At 32.1% G+C, this 17,596-nt stretch overlaps 2 protein-coding genes across 2 annotated transcripts; one reads left to right on the top strand and one right to left on the bottom strand.

Annotated features, from left to right (window-relative positions):
• Positions 1–8,629: 8,629 nt before the first annotated feature.
• LOC7477847 (probable ribosome-binding factor A, chloroplastic) lies at positions 8,630–10,583 on the top strand. The gene is made up of 3 exons (XM_024598569.2): positions 8,630–9,123; positions 9,489–9,662; positions 10,271–10,583. Exons 1-3 carry the CDS (start codon positions 8,770–8,772, stop codon positions 10,415–10,417), a joined length of 675 nt encoding a protein of 224 aa, XP_024454337.1. The 5' UTR covers positions 8,630–8,769; the 3' UTR covers positions 10,418–10,583.
• Positions 10,584–12,843: 2,260 nt separating this feature from the next.
• LOC18097890 (uncharacterized) lies at positions 12,844–14,152 on the bottom strand. Its single transcript, XM_006384471.3, has 3 exons — positions 13,985–14,152; positions 13,785–13,850; positions 12,844–13,178 (listed from the first exon to the last, which is right to left on the bottom strand). Exons 1-3 carry the CDS (start codon positions 14,030–14,032, stop codon positions 13,131–13,133), a joined length of 162 nt encoding a protein of 53 aa, XP_006384533.2. The 5' UTR covers positions 14,033–14,152; the 3' UTR covers positions 12,844–13,130.
• Between the last annotated feature and the right edge of the window lie 3,444 nt (positions 14,153–17,596).

Below are 17,596 nucleotides of genomic sequence, written 5' to 3'. Positions count from 1 at the left end.
AATAATTTTTTTTTCAAATCTATTATTATTGTTGTTGTTGTTGTTTTTATGGTTATTAGTATTATTCTTAATAATAATAATAATAAATTTTTAATTTTACCCTTTAAGAGACTTGGATCGGGCGGGGCGAGTGGGTCTGCAGACCCAAACACTTGTCTGCAGAGGCGAGTGGGTCTGCAGCCAGGTGCGCGGATCTAACCCTAGCGCCTAGGGCATGGTAGTCATGCCTGACCACAGCGTTTAGGGCCTGCAACCTTACCATGCCCCAGCAAAATTCGAACTGACTATTTTGTTCTCAATCATCATTTTAATGCCAAATGTATCCCGTGAAAAAGACAACCCCACCCCCCACTGCATGCCTAGCAAGTTTCTTTGACAAGGACAACTTTGTTATTACACTGCTCCAATCCACAGTAATTTGTGTCTTGGTAAACAGTTAGAATGGTATTGAGGTCTTTTAGTATATTGTATAATTTATTAAAGACTATTTTTTTTAAAATAATCTTACTTAAAGATATATTTACTTTCACTATCAGAAAACTGACAAAACCAAATGGAAGCACCGACAAAAAATTTTTGTTAGTATATTGCGGTGAGATTTACCGACCGAATTTTCCATCGCTAAATCCATCAGTAAACACCGACAGGAATGTTCCCACTGTATATACCAAGGGAATTACAGTGGGGAAAGAAGGAATAAAAAAGGTCAAACAGTTCGATGACGTGTAAGTTTTACAAGCGACGTTACCAACAGAATTAACCAGATGGTAAAATTCGGCCGTGAATATACTGACGAAAAACTTTCGTCGGTATATATCGACAACATTACAAAGGGTATTACAGTGGGATTCAAGAATACAAATTGTATGGTGACATGACATTTATACCGACAGAATTGTCAACGGAGTTACCATCGGAATAATTATGTCGGTCAATCTGTCGGTAATATTTAATTTATGACCTGACGCTTGACCCTTCCCTCCCTCTCCTCCATCTCTACTTCTTCTTTATGCATTTTTTTTCTGTAACAAACAGTCACCCCCTCTTCAATCTCAACACAATTCAATATCTTCCACGACAAATCCAGCCACTACAACACTTGATTTGTCAGCATTCGTGTTTTGATTCAAATTTTATCGAGGATTCTTCACCTTACGTACGTAAATCTACCATTTAAAAAAAAATTGAACACAATTTTAAAATGTTAATTTTTTTATGCATATATTTATAGTATTGCATTTTATTTAGGTGTTTACTTGTTTTATAATTTTTTCTCAAACAAACTTGTTGTATGGATTTATAATTTGTAAATATTAGAGTTTGTTTTTTTTTTTTGAAAGACAATTTAGGATCAATCACCATTTATAACCGAGAGAATTAATAATTTGAGCTTATTCTAAAAATTATTTTTGGAGTCACTTTAATTAATTAACAAGAGGATTATCCAAGACGAGTTTTAATCTAATGAATTCATATATGGCTATCCGTGTATCATTTTGCTGATATTAGTATGGTATAAAAGGCATCCAAATTAATTCGAGATTTATTGAAGACATTTTCTAGCTAACCCATACATGCAATTTTATCGAGATTACAACGCTATATTTATTTGGAGAAAAGCATTCATTCAATGTACAGAAGTTTTCAAAGATGGCTATTTACCTTTTTTCCGTGACATGTTAGGCAATATAAATTACCCTAGTTTTGTGCTTCTTGTTCCTTTTGAATTAGAATGACAAGATTTGATTAGATCCTTCTTGTCTTGGAATTGCAGAGCCCCATATGACCACAAGATCCTGCAGCCAGTTTGAAAAACTTGGAGCCCCAGATCTCTTCCATATCACGTCCTAAATTTATGCTTCATTTGAGCAGCAATCAAGGCACAAGTTGCAAGTCCATGCATGCCAATCATTATGGTAGTTTTTGAGCCAGTACGTGCTCTACTTTTTTCGGTGGAGGAGTTCTTTTTTTATTAGCTTTTCTTCCTGTTTGGAATAATATAAAATAGACGTAATACGAGAAGTTTACAGATTTGTTCTGTATAGAGCAATCAATATCTTTACAGTCGATATAGTGTTAATATATTATTCTATGTAGTCCTAATGGATGTAACTCAACTGATCAGGTTCTGTATTTGCTTTCTATAAATTATTAGTTTGAGTATCATAAATTTCAGAGTCACTAGAGACTTACATGGTTATTAATTTCAGAACTCATAAGATTAGTCGAGATACACACAAACTGGCTCGAAAACCAACATTAATAAAAAAAATATAATATTCTATGTTCATGTCAATCATTAAAAAAAAAAAACATGGATTAGCTTTTACGATATGCTCCTAGCTATTTAATGCTGAAGAATTGGTAATTGTTAAACTTATTATTCTTTGAATGCCGAAATGGCAAAAGATGAAGGTGAAAAGGGCATGCGTATATATTATACCACGTATCTAGCTGTGAGTGTCTATCACAACATAAATAAAGTGTACATATATACGTATTGTTTTTGCTGCAGTTAATTTCTTGTGCTCCCATGATCCCTTGTCTCCCAGTATCTTCTATACACAGCAATCCTGATTAAAATAGTATAGAGTCCAAGATTTGGGGGATATTTGTTGGGGCCTGCAGCTTATGAACTGATTAGATGTTGTCAGTCTGGGTCTCAATTAAGCGTGTAAAAAAAAAAAAACTCTAGTTCCAAGTAATTTTTTCTTGAATGCATCGGTCTATCTATAATTTATAAAATAACACAAGTCAGATTGTGTATTAAATGTGACCTCGCCCGACTCATGAACACCTCAAGTCTTAAGAATAGTTTTTTTTATTATTGTTATGGTAATCAGTAATATTCTAAAAAATCCAAGTAATCTTATATTGAGATTAATCATTTGGTTCTAACAATCTGATTTATTTTTTCTAAACAAGATAGTTGATAACTAGTGCTTGGTAAGCCCAGATAAATAGTAAAAGATACCTACAAAAAATTATAATGTGAGTACTTTCTAATACTTAAGTAAATATTATTTTAGAAGAAAAAAAATATAGTGATATTTTAAAAAAATAAACTCTAAAAATATATATGCTAACAAATATTAAAAACGAAGATTATGAATTCTTTACCTCAATAATTAAAGAATATATTCTCTAAATTAATATTTTAAGGGTAGTTCAAGAACATCATATCGAAGCCCATATCTTCATGTAGATTTATTTCTAAAAAAGTTAGTGTAATTTTCTGACAAAAAAGCTAAACAATAGTGCTGTGTTTACTGATAAACCGACAGGATATAAGATGACAAACTACAGGGATTGAAGAAACTGGATGGAGATACAGTTGATAAATGGAATATAATCGATGTTTATTGCTATTTTATACATGAGAATCAAAACAAAGCCACTTTTAAGTAACTTCAAGTTCAATTCATTAAAAAATTGCAGGAGGCAGAAATATAGCGCAATCAATACCTGTAGTGTTCTTCCACCTTCTAGCATTGCTTGGCGAGAGACAAGGCAGTGCACTTTGGTTTACATGAATGAATAAATAAATAAATAAATAAAATAGAACAAGACATGTATTTATTGTCTTACCCTGTCAGGTTTGAAGCTTTATTATTATTATTATTATTGGTTGGCTTTATTAGTGTTTTATTGCTAGAAGTGATTTTTTTATTAGCAATATGAACTATAGAAATATATTTTGGGTTGAATCTTAAAATAATGACAAGATTTGACGACTGGCATTTTTAAGCCACAATATCTTAAATATCCATCGCTTTGGATGGTCTCTGCACGCCTGGTGGTTAAGTGTCCCTTGCAGGAACTGAGGCAATAATATTTTTATTTTTTATTTTTTATTGAGTTGATGTAATTTTTAAATTTTCAAGATCCCACCTTTAATTTAACTTGAAAGTTTAAATTTTTAGATAAAATCTCAAGATATAATTTATATTATTTTCTAATATATCCTCTCAAATAAAAGCTTCTAAAACTTGAAATTTATACGGGCTTATAGTTCTTTATATTTAATTTTTATCAAATAAATAAAGATAATAAGATTCAACTTAATTATCAAAACTTTAATATTATATCAAAGAATTAAAATTTCAAAATTAAAATTTATATTATTTTATAATAAATGTATCTCATCAGCTTTTGATAGCTTTTATTTTGTAGTATTTTGCCTTCACGTGGCTGGTCCAAATGGAAGTAATGCAACTCAGCTTCGCAACATGTTAGTTGCTTGGAAAAATTTAAGAAACTCAAAATGTGATGCCACGTTACTGTTAGAAAAAAAAGAGTACTCTTTTCTTTTTTATTTCGTACTGGTCAGAAACGAATATTCTTTTGCTTGTATAAATTAGGCATTTGGTTATGAAAGTTGAGATTGGGACAGCAGCTTGTAGGTGAAAGTGTAATTATTTTGAGTACTTGGGAGTGCAAATTCTACTTGGATGTGTTTTAATCATTTGAAAAGGTATTACATTAATATTTTTTTGTAATTTTGATAATTTTAACATGTTAGTGTAAAAAAAAACAAATTATTTTAATATATTTTCAAAAAAATAAAAATACTTTTAAAAAATACATTGCATAACAATACCAAACACTTCTAGTAATTTTTTTAAATTATTATTTTTAAATCACAACTGCAAAAACTATCTAAATACCAAAAACATACTGAAACTTTAAAAATGATTCAAAATTATATTTAATGGTAGAGTCCAACAAGCTAACACTTAGCTGGTATAGATAGGTGGAAGTAGAGCTTTTGTTGGATTTTGTTTGATTTTTATAAAATAGAAAATGGGTGTGTGTGTATATATATATATATTAATGTTATGAAGAAAATATTAATTTTTTCATGTACATATACAATTTAAAGAGTTTCAGGACCAAAACTAATGATTTTTTTTCAAGCATTATTTAATAAACAAGGAATGTAGATATGTAATATAGAAATCAGACTAACTTGACAAGATAACCTAGTGACCTGTTAATTCAAAGTTAGCTGATTAAGTTCCATTTCAAAAAAAAAAAACATTATCGAAGTGGCAATGTTTTACTTGAAAAAATAAAATAACACTGTTGAAATAAAAAAAAAAAAATTAAGTTGACATGCCAACTTATAGGTTAATTCGATCAATTGATCAACTTATAACTGATCTAGTTCTTGTAACTATGAAAAGGAAAATACAATGATAACATTAATAGTCCAACTAGATAATCAAACTAGAGTATTTATAAACTCATTGTATTTTATAAGATTTAGAGATGGAACTGCACGAGGATGGGAGGAAGGTTTGCCACTAGTTTGATTGTACTTAGACAACTATTTCTATTACTAATTGATGATGTCCTAAAACATCCAAGTAGCTTGAGGTCAATGCTTAGGTTTTGGATAATCAGTCAATCTCTTAGTTCTGACAATCTGATTCATGCTCTCTAACTAAAGTGTCAGGTGTTTGGTGTTTGGTTAGCCAAGGTGGCAGGTGGCTAATACTTACAAAAGATTCTCTTTTATGTATTTAGGGACTCTTTGATGCTTAAGTGAATATGTTTTTGAGAGAAAATGCAATGATATTTTAGAGATATGCTTTGAAAATATATATGCAATAGAGAATGAAGATCGTGAACTCTTTACCTAGGTGATTCAGAAAGTATTTATAGCCCTTGTACATTGAACCTTCTTATTTTCACTAAAGGGTTCGAAAGTTTTTTCCTTTCGAATATACTAGTGGGGAAGGAGTCCCTTACATCAACATTAATTTTGATAGAAATGTATTCTTATATAGCATTAATGTTGATAGGAATATCATGTGCCTACAAAAGACTTTCATACATTATCTCGTACACAACATTAATGCTGATGGTAAGAACCCTTATAATTAGCATTAATGTTGATTGACATATATTCATCTCTTATGAGAATTTTACACAACTAGGGAGTAGGGAGATGATCATCTTAGAATCTCATCACTCAATGTTAACGGTTGACAAAGATAGCCTCATGACCCAACATGAGGTCAAAAGGAGTCATTAATTGTATGTTTAGACCTCGAATGATTCTAGACCCAAGTATGTTGGGCCTAGTGTCTTCCTAATCCCAAATGCATTTGAGCTCAGCGAGTAGCTGAGTCCAAGGTCATTGGGTTTGGAATATTTTCAAACCCACGTGCATCTAGGCCTAGTGTGTAATTGAGCCCAAAGAAGTTGAGTCTAACATCTTGTCCGACCCACGCGCTCAGGCCTAGCACCTAGTTGAGTCCAAGAAAGTCGAGCTAGCATCTTGCTTGACCCATATATGCTTGAGATCGTTTCCCTAGACTCATATGTGTTTGAGCTCAGCATATAATAGATTCCAAAGAGGTGAGCCTAGCGTCTTACCAGACCCATCTGTGATTGGATCCAGCGCTAAGCTGACCTAGGAAGGGTTGGGCCTGGGAACAAGCCAGACCCTCATTTCATGTGCTTGACTTATATTAAGTGTTTATGCATAATGGGTCATCCTTCTCTCGGGACTTCTATCAATGGGTCTTTTTGAGTAAATGAATCGATAATAAAATATGTTAATTCATCACTAACATTCAACTTTTAATTTGAGATGATCACAATCCAACAAATTATCATCTTAAAGCCGTGAAAGTTTGAGATATCATAGTGAAAGTTTGAAATATCGCAATGAAAGTGCTGAAAATTTGATCTCCTAGAAGATGGATGGTTTAGCAACGAGTGCTCCTCCATTCATCGGTGAATAAGTGACTGGTCAGGCCTAAAAAACTCTCAATACTTCCACTCTAAGGAGCAACATATTAGCACTTGGCAGTTGCTGGTTGAGGGCAACAAATGACTGTGTGTTTAGTAATGAATATCGCAGGGGAGAGTGTTTTTTAAAATTATTTTTTATTTTAAAATATTTTAAAATTATTATTTTATCATATTTTTTTAATTTTGTTATTAATACATTAAAACCATAAGAAAAAAACACACAAAAAAAATATCAATTTGATATTTTTCAAATAAAATATATCAAAAAACAGAAGCTAGCAAACCTGCTTGACACTCACAAATCAAAAGCTACTTTCTTTGCGAAGTATCAATTGTATGCTGCGGTAATCAGACAAAGATCAAACCATGCAAAACTCCTGATAGATATGCTGTCTTTCACCTTATGAGTTATAAGACTCAATTAATTCCCCGACACCGTACGAAGTTCAAGTTTTTATAAAGATAATTTACTAGGATAATTGTAAAATTACAAAAATCGAGCTATTAAATATAACAATAACTATTATTAATTCTTAAAAGCACTGAATAATTGTAAAAAAAAGAAAAAAACAATAAAACCTCAACTGCAATAACATTCGATTCCTGTCTCAGGACCAATCTCTCATGTGGGCCTGTGGGCCGACCTAAACTATGCGTTGCCTTGTGCCCGACTAGTACCCATAGCCCATGGTGCTTCTTCAACAAATGACTTGCCTTTGCTAATTAATTTGTTAGTTGCTAGCCAGCAACTGGCTAGTCTTGCCTCCAAAGGCCTATACCCATAGCCCATAGTACCTACCACTTAAAACGAACCGATATACCCAGGGTTCTTAATTCTGATCCGGTTGATATTTTATTTTTTTAATTACAACAATATATTTTAGTTTTGAAGTGTTTTAGCATATTATTTTGGAGTTTTTGAAATTATATATATATATATATAAATTAAAATTTAAAATAAATTAACTTGAAATTATACCATTCAAATTTTAAATATAAAAAAACAAATAGGAGTTGGGCAGATATGACTTGATCAACTTAACGGGTCCAAAATAACCTGGATGATTGATAAAAATATAATTTGACTCAAAAAAATTCAAGATGATATTTTTTAAAAAAGAATATTGAAATGACAACATATTGAATCAACTCGGGTCAACTTTTTAAATTTTGGATTTGGATTTGGGTCTTGAGATCAAAATAACCCCCAAATAAAACAAATCAAAACAAATTATAAAACTCAATTTCTAATAAACCCATTGTTGAATGATGAAATTGAAAAAAAAATTCAATATAAGAAAATGACACAATAAAATGACTTTTCTGAACAAAATAACAAATTTAAACAAAATTATAAAAATATCATCAGTACTCTAGTACTAATTGCTCTAAAATTTCAACCTAAGATATAATAATATGTTAGGATATTCTTCGTAAAATTTCAGTTTGATCTAAAAATTAAATTGAAAGATATAATAAATATCATAAAACTAGACAATATATTTTTTAAAATATTAAAAAAAAACATTATTTAGCCGGAACATAACCGAAACATTCCAATCATAATTTGAATAGAATTTTTGAAACAAACTAAGATTCAGAGAAAATATAATTTGTTTTAATTTCTAAGGTCTTGTTTTTTTTCACGTTTTAAAAATATTTTTAAAAAAATTTAATTTTTTTTTATTTTAAATTAATAAATTTTTAATATTTTTAAAATATTAGTATCAAAAATAATTTTTTTTAAATAATTTTTTTTATTTTAATATATTTTTAAATAAAAAATATTTTAAAAAATAAATATGGTATCCTCTCACCGACTTCCCGAAAAAATTTTAAAATGGAACGTAAGTGATAACTTTGTGATATCCTCTCAACGACTTCCCCAAAATGCCCTTGGACATGAACACTGGATATCCCAAAAAAGAAAAAGTAAGAACCCAAAAGACAGAATAAGAAATCATCAGCAAAATCACAGAGAGAAGAGCCACAATCCTCGACACAATGATCAATGTACACCGTCACCTTCTACACCAACCTCAGCCTCTCCTAACCTACCAATCCAATTTCCTACCAATCACAACCCTCTATTCCACTTCATTCCCAATTCGGTCACCAAAATCAACGGTCCCAATTCATCTTCAAAAGCCATTTATGTATGGGACAACTATAAAATGCATGGCAAATCCAAGGAGAGTGAAAATGGTAGCTAAACAAATACAAAGAGAGCTATCTGATATGCTTTTAACTGATAAAGTGTTACAGTATGCTGTTTTGCCTGAAGCTGCCTTAGGTGCTGATAAGTACCTGTCTTCTCTCACTACCATCAGTGATGTTGAAGTTTCTGCTGATTTGCAGGTAAATTTTTTGTTATTTTGTGTTTATGTGAAATGGGTTTCTGTTAATTTGTGTGTTGTGTGGTAAAGTTGAGGACTTCTTTGTTTTTTTTTTTTTTTTTTTGAGTTGGGTTGTTTCTGGTGGTAACAAATATCAGTTGCAAAGCTTGGTAGTTTTGAAATTATGGGTTAATGAGAGTTTCCCTTTGTGTATACAAGAATTTGTGAGTTTGAGTTGTAGAACTTAATGTGTTGCCAGGAGGGATGCTGAATGTTATTTACCTTTTCTGCTCTGGTTGTTTCCTTTCGTGAGATTTTTCAGGTGTACTGCTGTATTAGGTTTTGTTTATTCGGATGTAAGTTGTAGTTTTGTGTTCTTTTTTGTAGGTGGTTAAGGTTTACGTTTCTGTTTTTGGAGATGATAGAGGGAAGGAGGTTGCGATTGCTGGTTTGAAGTCGAAAGCTAAGTATGTGAGGAGTCAGTTGGGTAGGCGCATGAAGTTGCGGTTGACGCCTGAGATACGGTTTATAGAAGATGAAGGCTTGGAGAGAGGAAGCAGGGTAAGTGCTTGCGATATCTTGTTTTTCATTTTATCAATGTTACTTTATAGGGTCATAATTGTATAACAGGAATGTTATATAGTTTAGCAACTTCTCTCGGAAAAAAAAATCTCCACTGTCAGTAAAAGTCAACCCAGGTCCATGTTTGCACATGTAATTCATGAATGTTGATGCATTCATTCTGCTCTTGATTCTAATATTGTTCTGGTAAAGTGGAAAATGCTTTGTATTATCCTGATTGATCATGTGGAGTCTCATTCTGTCTTATCTATAATGTTGCTTTAAAGTTTAAATAAAGCTCTCAGAGTAGGCTAGGCAACATTAATGTGGAAAATACTCCTGTGACATTCAAGTGTGAACGTCTTTCAGTGTTTATTCTCTGTGTTCATGTTGCCTTTTCCTTAATAATACTGCAATGGTAATTGTGATAATGGATTCGTATCTATTTCTTTCTCCAATCAATTTGGTGAGAATGAACAGTTCTTGCTGCAGAAAGTTTTGTATTTATCCAGGCAATTTAAGAGTCAGAGCATGGTCTCTATGGATGAATTTTTACTTCTTCTGACGTGTTCTCATCAGATACTGATAGGTTGAATTAACCCTTTCAGGTGATTGCAATTTTAGATAGGATAAAAGCTGAGAAAGATAATGCAGAAAGTCAAGTTGACGAGCTCTCTGACTCTTCCAATTCAATCCAATATGATGAGGATTGGGAGGGTGATGATCCGGATGAAGACATTATATATGTCAAATAGTTGCTTCTGTAGATGAATGTATTTATTACAGTAATATCATTTAGGCAGCCAAGCTTGTCCCAGGTTAGTTTCCCACAGCTTGTGATTTCCTTATGAAGGATGATACTTTTAGCTGGGTACATTTTATTTATTGATTTTCAACTTAAAGCATAATGATTTTTGCTCACCAATGCTGAAATGGATACTTTTATAGGGATTAGATCTTTGTTTTTTTGGCAAATCAAGAGCAGACTTCCTTGAAACGTAAGACTCAATTTTAAGAATCTATTTCATTACTTCGAAGAATCACAAATGCCCGATGTGATTGGAATTTTGGAATGCCCTTTAGCTTTTGTGTCCAGTGATGACTGGATGGATGAACTTAGAACACAAGTGCAGTAATGTGGGTTTTGATAAATTAGCATCATCTAGGATAGTGAGCATAGTTGTAAATTGTAATGCATGTGTCAAATGTACATTTTCTGTTATGCATTTGTTCATGGCCTGGGAGTTGCATCAATCCATGATACTAAAGTCTACCCCAGCATATGATACCACATCTTGCATGCATAACGCTTTTGATTTCTGGTGCTTTTGCATCATTGATTTTGAACTGAGTCAAAGAGTTGGGCGATGTTTTTCTCCTGTGAAGTTGCCTGAGATTTTTTCATGCTGGACTCCTCTGCAATTTATTTGTATGATAAAGAATATGATTTACCTTTTGCACTTAATCTGATCATAGCTTCGCTAGAACTGATTCATGTTCATTCTTGCACACGTGATGTATGCCCTTGGTTGAAGTTTCTCCTCGATCCTGAGGCCCTCGCAATATTGCTGGGATTTAAGTTCCTTCTCTGTCGTACTTGTTAAGCCAATAGACATCTCTTACCAACTACTGTATCTAGAGCAAACCGTCCACTTTGATGTACTGATTGGTTTCTCCGGGTTGTGCGTACATTGGAAATAAAAACAAAATCCCCAGCTTCTGTTTTAGGTTACTCTTGCTGGTGATCTGAAAGATTTGTTAGCTTAGCTAATGTACTAGCAGTTGAACAGCATGATGCGAGTGCTCTTATAAATGAATCTTTGTGGGAGTAGCCAATAGGTAGCACTGCATGTGTTATCAACTCCCAAGTGAGAAAATCATCACAAGACAAGTCGATTTCTTGGTTGGTATGCGCAGATTTCTTGAGACTAGAGGGACCAGCCCCAGCAGGCTGGGCTGAGTTTTTGAATAAGAACAAGTCGATATGAATCACCAGGAGGAATCAGAGTGGCCCAAGAAACTGAAGAAGTTCGTCAGCTCTTCAAATGCCACCACTACTACGGTTCGTTATCATTGATTTGTCTTAAAACAAAGTGATTTGGAAAAATAAGTTTAGTTATCGTGTTGGCCTCGTGAGAATAAAATGATTTTGATTTCATCGATGTTTTCATTTGATGGCAAATTAAGGTTAAGTTGAAGTACATTTAACATCATTTATGAAAAGTGGCTTTCTAGTTTAAATTATATATTAAAACAAAAACAAGCTTAAATGACTTGAAATTATAAGCAGATTTGATAAAATGATTTACAGCAATTTTATTTTATTTTTGAAATAGTATAAATAGAATACATGGTTAAAAGTTAAGAATTTTACCTATTGATTAAATCAAATTTTAACTCAATAATGAATCATTCTGATCGATATAATTTGTTTTTCCGTTATGTTTGTGACTTCTTCCTTTATAGTTGAAGTTGATTTTGCATCGCATGATCAATTTGCTTATGGTCCTGGCGAATTCATTTGAAAGTTGAAACATGGACCAATGGTCCTGTCTATCAGATAAAAAAAAAAAGCACCAGTGGTCCTTTTCTACGCTGAAGACTTGCTGCTGGAGAGCACTCCTCGAATTATGGATTTGCTTCAAATTAACAAGACCAGTTATTTCACTGGCAAGCACCTGTAACTTCTCCTTTCGACGCGATACAAATTCCTATCAATGCCTAATGGGTCCCGGTGAAAAAATCTGACGAACAAAATGCGTTGCATTTCTGTTCCTCTCATAGCAGGAAAGATACTTCCAGGCCTGCCAGTGAGACCCCAGATCATCCGCTATGGGCACTGAACTTTGCACCACCCAAAACAAGTCCACCTCCAGCAAGAAAGCGTACAGTTAGCAATGTGGAGCGCAGTCTTGCCTGGTGCAAGAACAACTCGCCAGACAATTGTTCAGAAACAGAGGAATCAAAATCTTTTTTTCCTGACCAACTGAAAAGAAACTAATTAAATGAGAAAGGAGGGGCTTCAATGAGGTGGGGAAATCAAGTGATCATAATTGGGAAAACATCAAAGAGAAAAGGGGGCATTCTCTAAAAACTGAAACTTCAACTCCATTGATCAATATGACAGCTAAAGAATGGATCAAAACTTTTGTCAAAACAAAGAAAAAAAAGGGAACCGAGATACCCAAAGACACAGATCATTATTTTAATCAATGGATGATTCAATCTTCCAACATTTACCCATTGTTATGGAGCAGTACAAAACTATCGTGGCTGATCAAGAAAATAAATCTCACAAACTAAGTCATCAACTTGTGTAGAAAAAGATCTTAAAAGAAACAAAAGCAGTGCGCCAAGGTGCATAAAAGCTTTACACCAGGATGAAAGACTGGTACAGTGCCGTTGATATGCATTATTTCTTGCCAACTCAGTTAATCTCAACCCCAACATTCAACAAAATTCTTTCTTTTAATGATGAGCCTTTGCTTCAGCTTTCTTTTGTGACTTTGCCTTTGCCTGCATTTGAAATAATAAGACACTGGGTAAGCATTTATAGATCAAAATAAATCATGATACAGAGTCAGTGTGGCATGAAATGAATGTGCAAGTGTCACAAACACCACATCAAATATATTTACGGATGAAACCAATCATGATTCAGTGTGGTGTGAAATGAATGTGCTAGTGTCGCAAATACCACATCAAATATATTTACAGATGAAACCAATCATGATTCAGTGTGGTGTGAAATGAATGTGCTAGTGTCGCAAACACCACATCAAATATACATGAAAATGGCAAAGATTGAATGTCCTTGTGAAAGAGTTACTTAATATAAACCAACAACAATAAAATGATGAAAAACACAACAAGCTTAGAAGCATTTCACAAGAGAATCCTGTTCCAGCCTTTAGAAATATTACTGAGTTTGTCAAATGAGTTCATTTTCACAAATCCAAGACTATCTTATCTATCTAATTAACACATTTCCCATCAATTTCTCAAGCTAACTATCACTTCCCAATATTTTAGTAGATAATTCATGGTAAAGTAGTCATCTTGGCCAAGAAATAAACCCTTCTTAATCATCAGATTGTTGACTTTCTACACAAAAAAAGGTACCTGGAGATACTTTAGCTTCACACTCCCGTAGACGAGACCCAAAGAGAAAGCAGAAACACGAGCCACCTGAAAAAACCCAAAAAATAATTAAATGAAAATATTGACTACGAGAGATCAATTTTAAGATCGAGGTGATTTTGACTTTCGATTTTCTTGCATTTTCGAGGGAAACAAACAGAGTGGTGGGTGAGAAAGATTACCAAAGCGAGAGTGCTGGTACCAGAGTAAGGTCCAGGAGGCGGCGCCATTGGAGAAGAAGAGAGAGCCTACAACTGCAAATTAATGGAAACTTTCTTTCTTTTACAGAGCCCTAGATTTTGATTTCTTTTGGACTGATGTTAGACCTTTGTATTTTGTGATTGCTTTGTGAATGCCTCTTTAATCCAGTGCACTCTTCTGCAGTGGAGATAAGTACATTTCATAGCGCCAGTCGTTGGATGTAAGCTTATTGGAAGGTTGGGATTGCTGGACAACGGGCACTCAATTGGAGTGGTAAAATTGCAGGGGTTTTTTTTTATTAAAAACAACTCTAAAAGATATTAAAAATCCACGTGGCTTCTGAGACATTTTGCCGTGGGTTCAAGCAGTGAATCTCGACTATTATATTATTATAATTATAATTATTAACCCTTTTATTCACTTTACAATCTATAGTGAAAAAGCAATGCTTATAGGTTTTTTTTGTTTTTTTTTTAATTTTTTTTTATTTAGTTTGTTAATATTAAATTATTTTTTATTTATTTATCACACTTTCATAGTACAAATATCAGATTTGACGGGTTAACCTGGTTTGACAAGTTAACTCAGTTGATGTAGATTTTTTTTTAAATTAGTTTTTTCTTCCAATTTTATCTTTTAATATCGATTTGATTGAGACTTCATGATTTATTTTGTTTACTTTTCATTAGATTATCGTGATCTCATGAAATTTTTTTACTGTACCCCTCCTCTCAAAGCACCATTAATTAGAATAGTGTTTTTCTTTGTTTTTTTCTTTTTAATTAATTTTTTTTAATTTTATTATTTAATATTAAATTTTTATTTCTATTTAGTTATTATATTTTCATGACACGACCTTGCAGCCAGACCCCATTCAAGGTTCTTGAGTTTGGCGTTGCAGCCAGACCCACTTAAATTTGGCTTCTTCAAGTTTAATATTATTATTAATATTAAAAATATTATTATTTTTATTATAATGAATATTGCTAATATAATAATTAATAATTTTTAAAAAATATTATTAATATTGAAAAACAACCATAAATTTGATTTTAAAGGGTAAAATTACAAGCTATAAGAACTTGAGTCAGACATGTTTAATATTATTATTAATATTATAATTATTATTATTGTTATTATTATTAATATTATTAATATAATTATAATTTTTTTAAAAAAATATTATTACTATTAAAAAAACCGTAGATTTGATTTGAAGAGTAAAATTAAAAAAATAATATTGTTGTTGTTGTTGTTGTTGTTGTCATTGTCATCATCGTCGTTGTTGGTATTATTATTATTATTATTATTATTATTATTATTATTATTATTATTGTTCTTAATATTGTTATTATTTTTATAATTATTAAATTTTTAAAAAAATTACTATTGAAGAAAAACCATAAATTTGATTTGAAGAAATTAAAAACTATAAAAACTTGGGTCAGACAAGTTTAATATTATTATTATTATTATTATTATTATTATTATTATTATTAGGGGAACCATACCCTAGAAACTTGGGTCTGGCTGGGGCGCCAGACCCAAGTTTATAATCATCAGTATTATTCTTATTCTTATTATTATTGTTATCATTATTATTATCATTAATAATTTTTTAAAAAATATTATTAATATTGAAGAAAAACCATTAATTTGATTTCAATGGATAAAAAACTATAAGAACTTGGGTCAGTTTGTATTATAAATATTACTATTTGTATTATAATTAATATTATAAATATTACTCTTGAGTTAAGCGTTGTAGCCAAGTTCAAAGCTCTTTAGTCTAGCTTTGCAGATAGACTTAACGCTCTTAGATATTAGAGTTTTTTGATATTTTTTATGCAAAAAAAATTAGCTCGCGGCGTAGCGCGGGCCACCCCCCACTAGTAACAAAAACTAAAAGAGATAAGTGTATTACAACTTTTTTTTTCTGTTCACATAAATATATATTACTATAGATTTGAGCAGTATAATGATATAATTGTCCTTATCAAAGAAACTTAAGCATGCAATTTGGGTGAAATTATTTTTTTTTATGAGATACATTTGGCATTAAAATAATGATTGGGGACAATATAGCCTGTTCGGGTTTTTTAGGCTACACTATAGATACTGAAGGGAACAAATTTTTAAGTTTTGGGTTGGGGCTTCTTTTGTCTTTTAAAAAAATAAACAGTGAAGATACAGTCATGCCCCCGAGAAGGGAAAAAATATGCATGTGTTGAGGGGTTTCACCATCTTTTCCTTTTATTAAAACAGTTCAAATACAAAATTACCCTTGAGTTTCAACAAAAACAAAGATGCATGTAAGGGTATTTTCGTAGTTTGGCGCTTGGATATGGCGTGACTGCCAAACCCAAAGTGTTTGGATTTAACAATTAACCAAATCTACAATCACGTAGGTCTGACATGTTTGCTAGATATAAAATACCTGAACTTGATGAGTTGTCATGTCTAACTTGAATATTAAAACATTTACAAATCTAACTTAAAACTCTCATTATAATAACCATTAATATTATTACATCAATACTACGCGTGATATCCATCTAATCTCCTCTAAAATCTCGCATCTTTTCTTTGGATTCTCAAGTTTCTTTTGGATCTATGGCTTGGGATCAGTTTGTACATCAGTTTAAACTTGCTTGGAATATAATTGTGGTTATTTTTTAAAATATTTTTTATTTAGAAATATATTAAAATAATATTTTTTTATTTTTTAAAAATTATTTTTGATATCAACGCATTAAAATAATTTAAAAACATTAAAAAATATTAATTTAAAATAAAAAAATTTAATTTTTTTTTAAAATATTTTTAAATCGCAAAAACTATAAGTGTCGAAGCAACTTCCTCGGGGGTGGCTATTTGGCGCAAGATTGAGGTCTTTTGGTGGGCTTTTTTTTTTTTTTTTTAGTTTAACGTGGGTGTCCGGGCCAGCTTGCGCGCATCTCGACTAATCCCACGGGCCCTGAAGTTAACGACCATGTAAACCTCCAGTGACCATCATATAAGCAACCACAGGGCTTGAACCTGAGACCACAGAGAGAGCAAACCTCTTAATCCCAAACTCTTATTACTGGACCACCACCTAGATAATTTTTTTTTCTCGAATGGTTAGTGGTTGTGCAATGATTTTCCATTAAATACAAACCCCACTTGCCATGTCCTTGCTCAATTCCTATTAATTGAGAGAGACCAGGCTCTTATGGGAGATTTACTGCAGAGTTGGTTTCTGATCATATTTTTGGTTCGTTGTTGCCCCACCTTTGTTGCCTGTCCTCTGGTTTCAACTAGAGTTGCTAGATAAGCTAACTATTTCCTTTTGGTTTGGTTTCTTTGCAATTAGGTTGGTTTGGGATCTTCTGTGTCGGTCTTTTTCTGCTATCTGAGAGAGTTGTTTATGCTTGAGAGTCACTTATTAGTTCAGTGTGCATATTTTATTTTATTTTCATGGGAATTCAGGTGTTATTGGTGTTGTATACTATATAAACCTTTTCCTTTGAAATGATTTTCTATTAGGGTAACATAACTGGCTTCCAGGTTTGTATGTTATTCCATATCCTTCATATGTTGTTTTTGCCCTT

The sequence above is a fragment of the Populus trichocarpa genome, chromosome 4 (assembly GCF_000002775.5).
Source record: "Populus trichocarpa isolate Nisqually-1 chromosome 4, P.trichocarpa_v4.1, whole genome shotgun sequence".
Taxonomy (NCBI): domain Eukaryota; kingdom Viridiplantae; phylum Streptophyta; class Magnoliopsida; order Malpighiales; family Salicaceae; genus Populus; species Populus trichocarpa.
This window is presented reverse-complemented; position numbering and strand designations above follow the sequence as displayed.

Coding starts and splice junctions, on each gene's coding strand:
- LOC7477847 (XM_024598569.2), top strand. CDS start 8,770: ATGATCAATGTACACCGTCACCTTCTACACCAACCTCAGCCTCTCCTA. Junction 9,124..9,488: donor AAGTTTCTGCTGATTTGCAG/GTAAATTTTTTG, acceptor TCTTTTTTGTAG/GTGGTTAAGGTTTACGTTTC. Junction 9,663..10,270: donor GCTTGGAGAGAGGAAGCAGG/GTAAGTGCTTGC, acceptor TAACCCTTTCAG/GTGATTGCAATTTTAGATAG.
- LOC18097890 (XM_006384471.3), bottom strand. CDS start 14,032: ATGGCGCCGCCTCCTGGACCTTACTCTGGTACCAGCACTCTCGCTTTG. Junction 13,851..13,984: donor GTACCAGCACTCTCGCTTTG/GTAATCTTTCTC, acceptor GGGTTTTTTCAG/GTGGCTCGTGTTTCTGCTTT. Junction 13,179..13,784: donor TGAAGCTAAAGTATCTCCAG/GTACCTTTTTTT, acceptor TTTCAAATGCAG/GCAAAGGCAAAGTCACAAAA.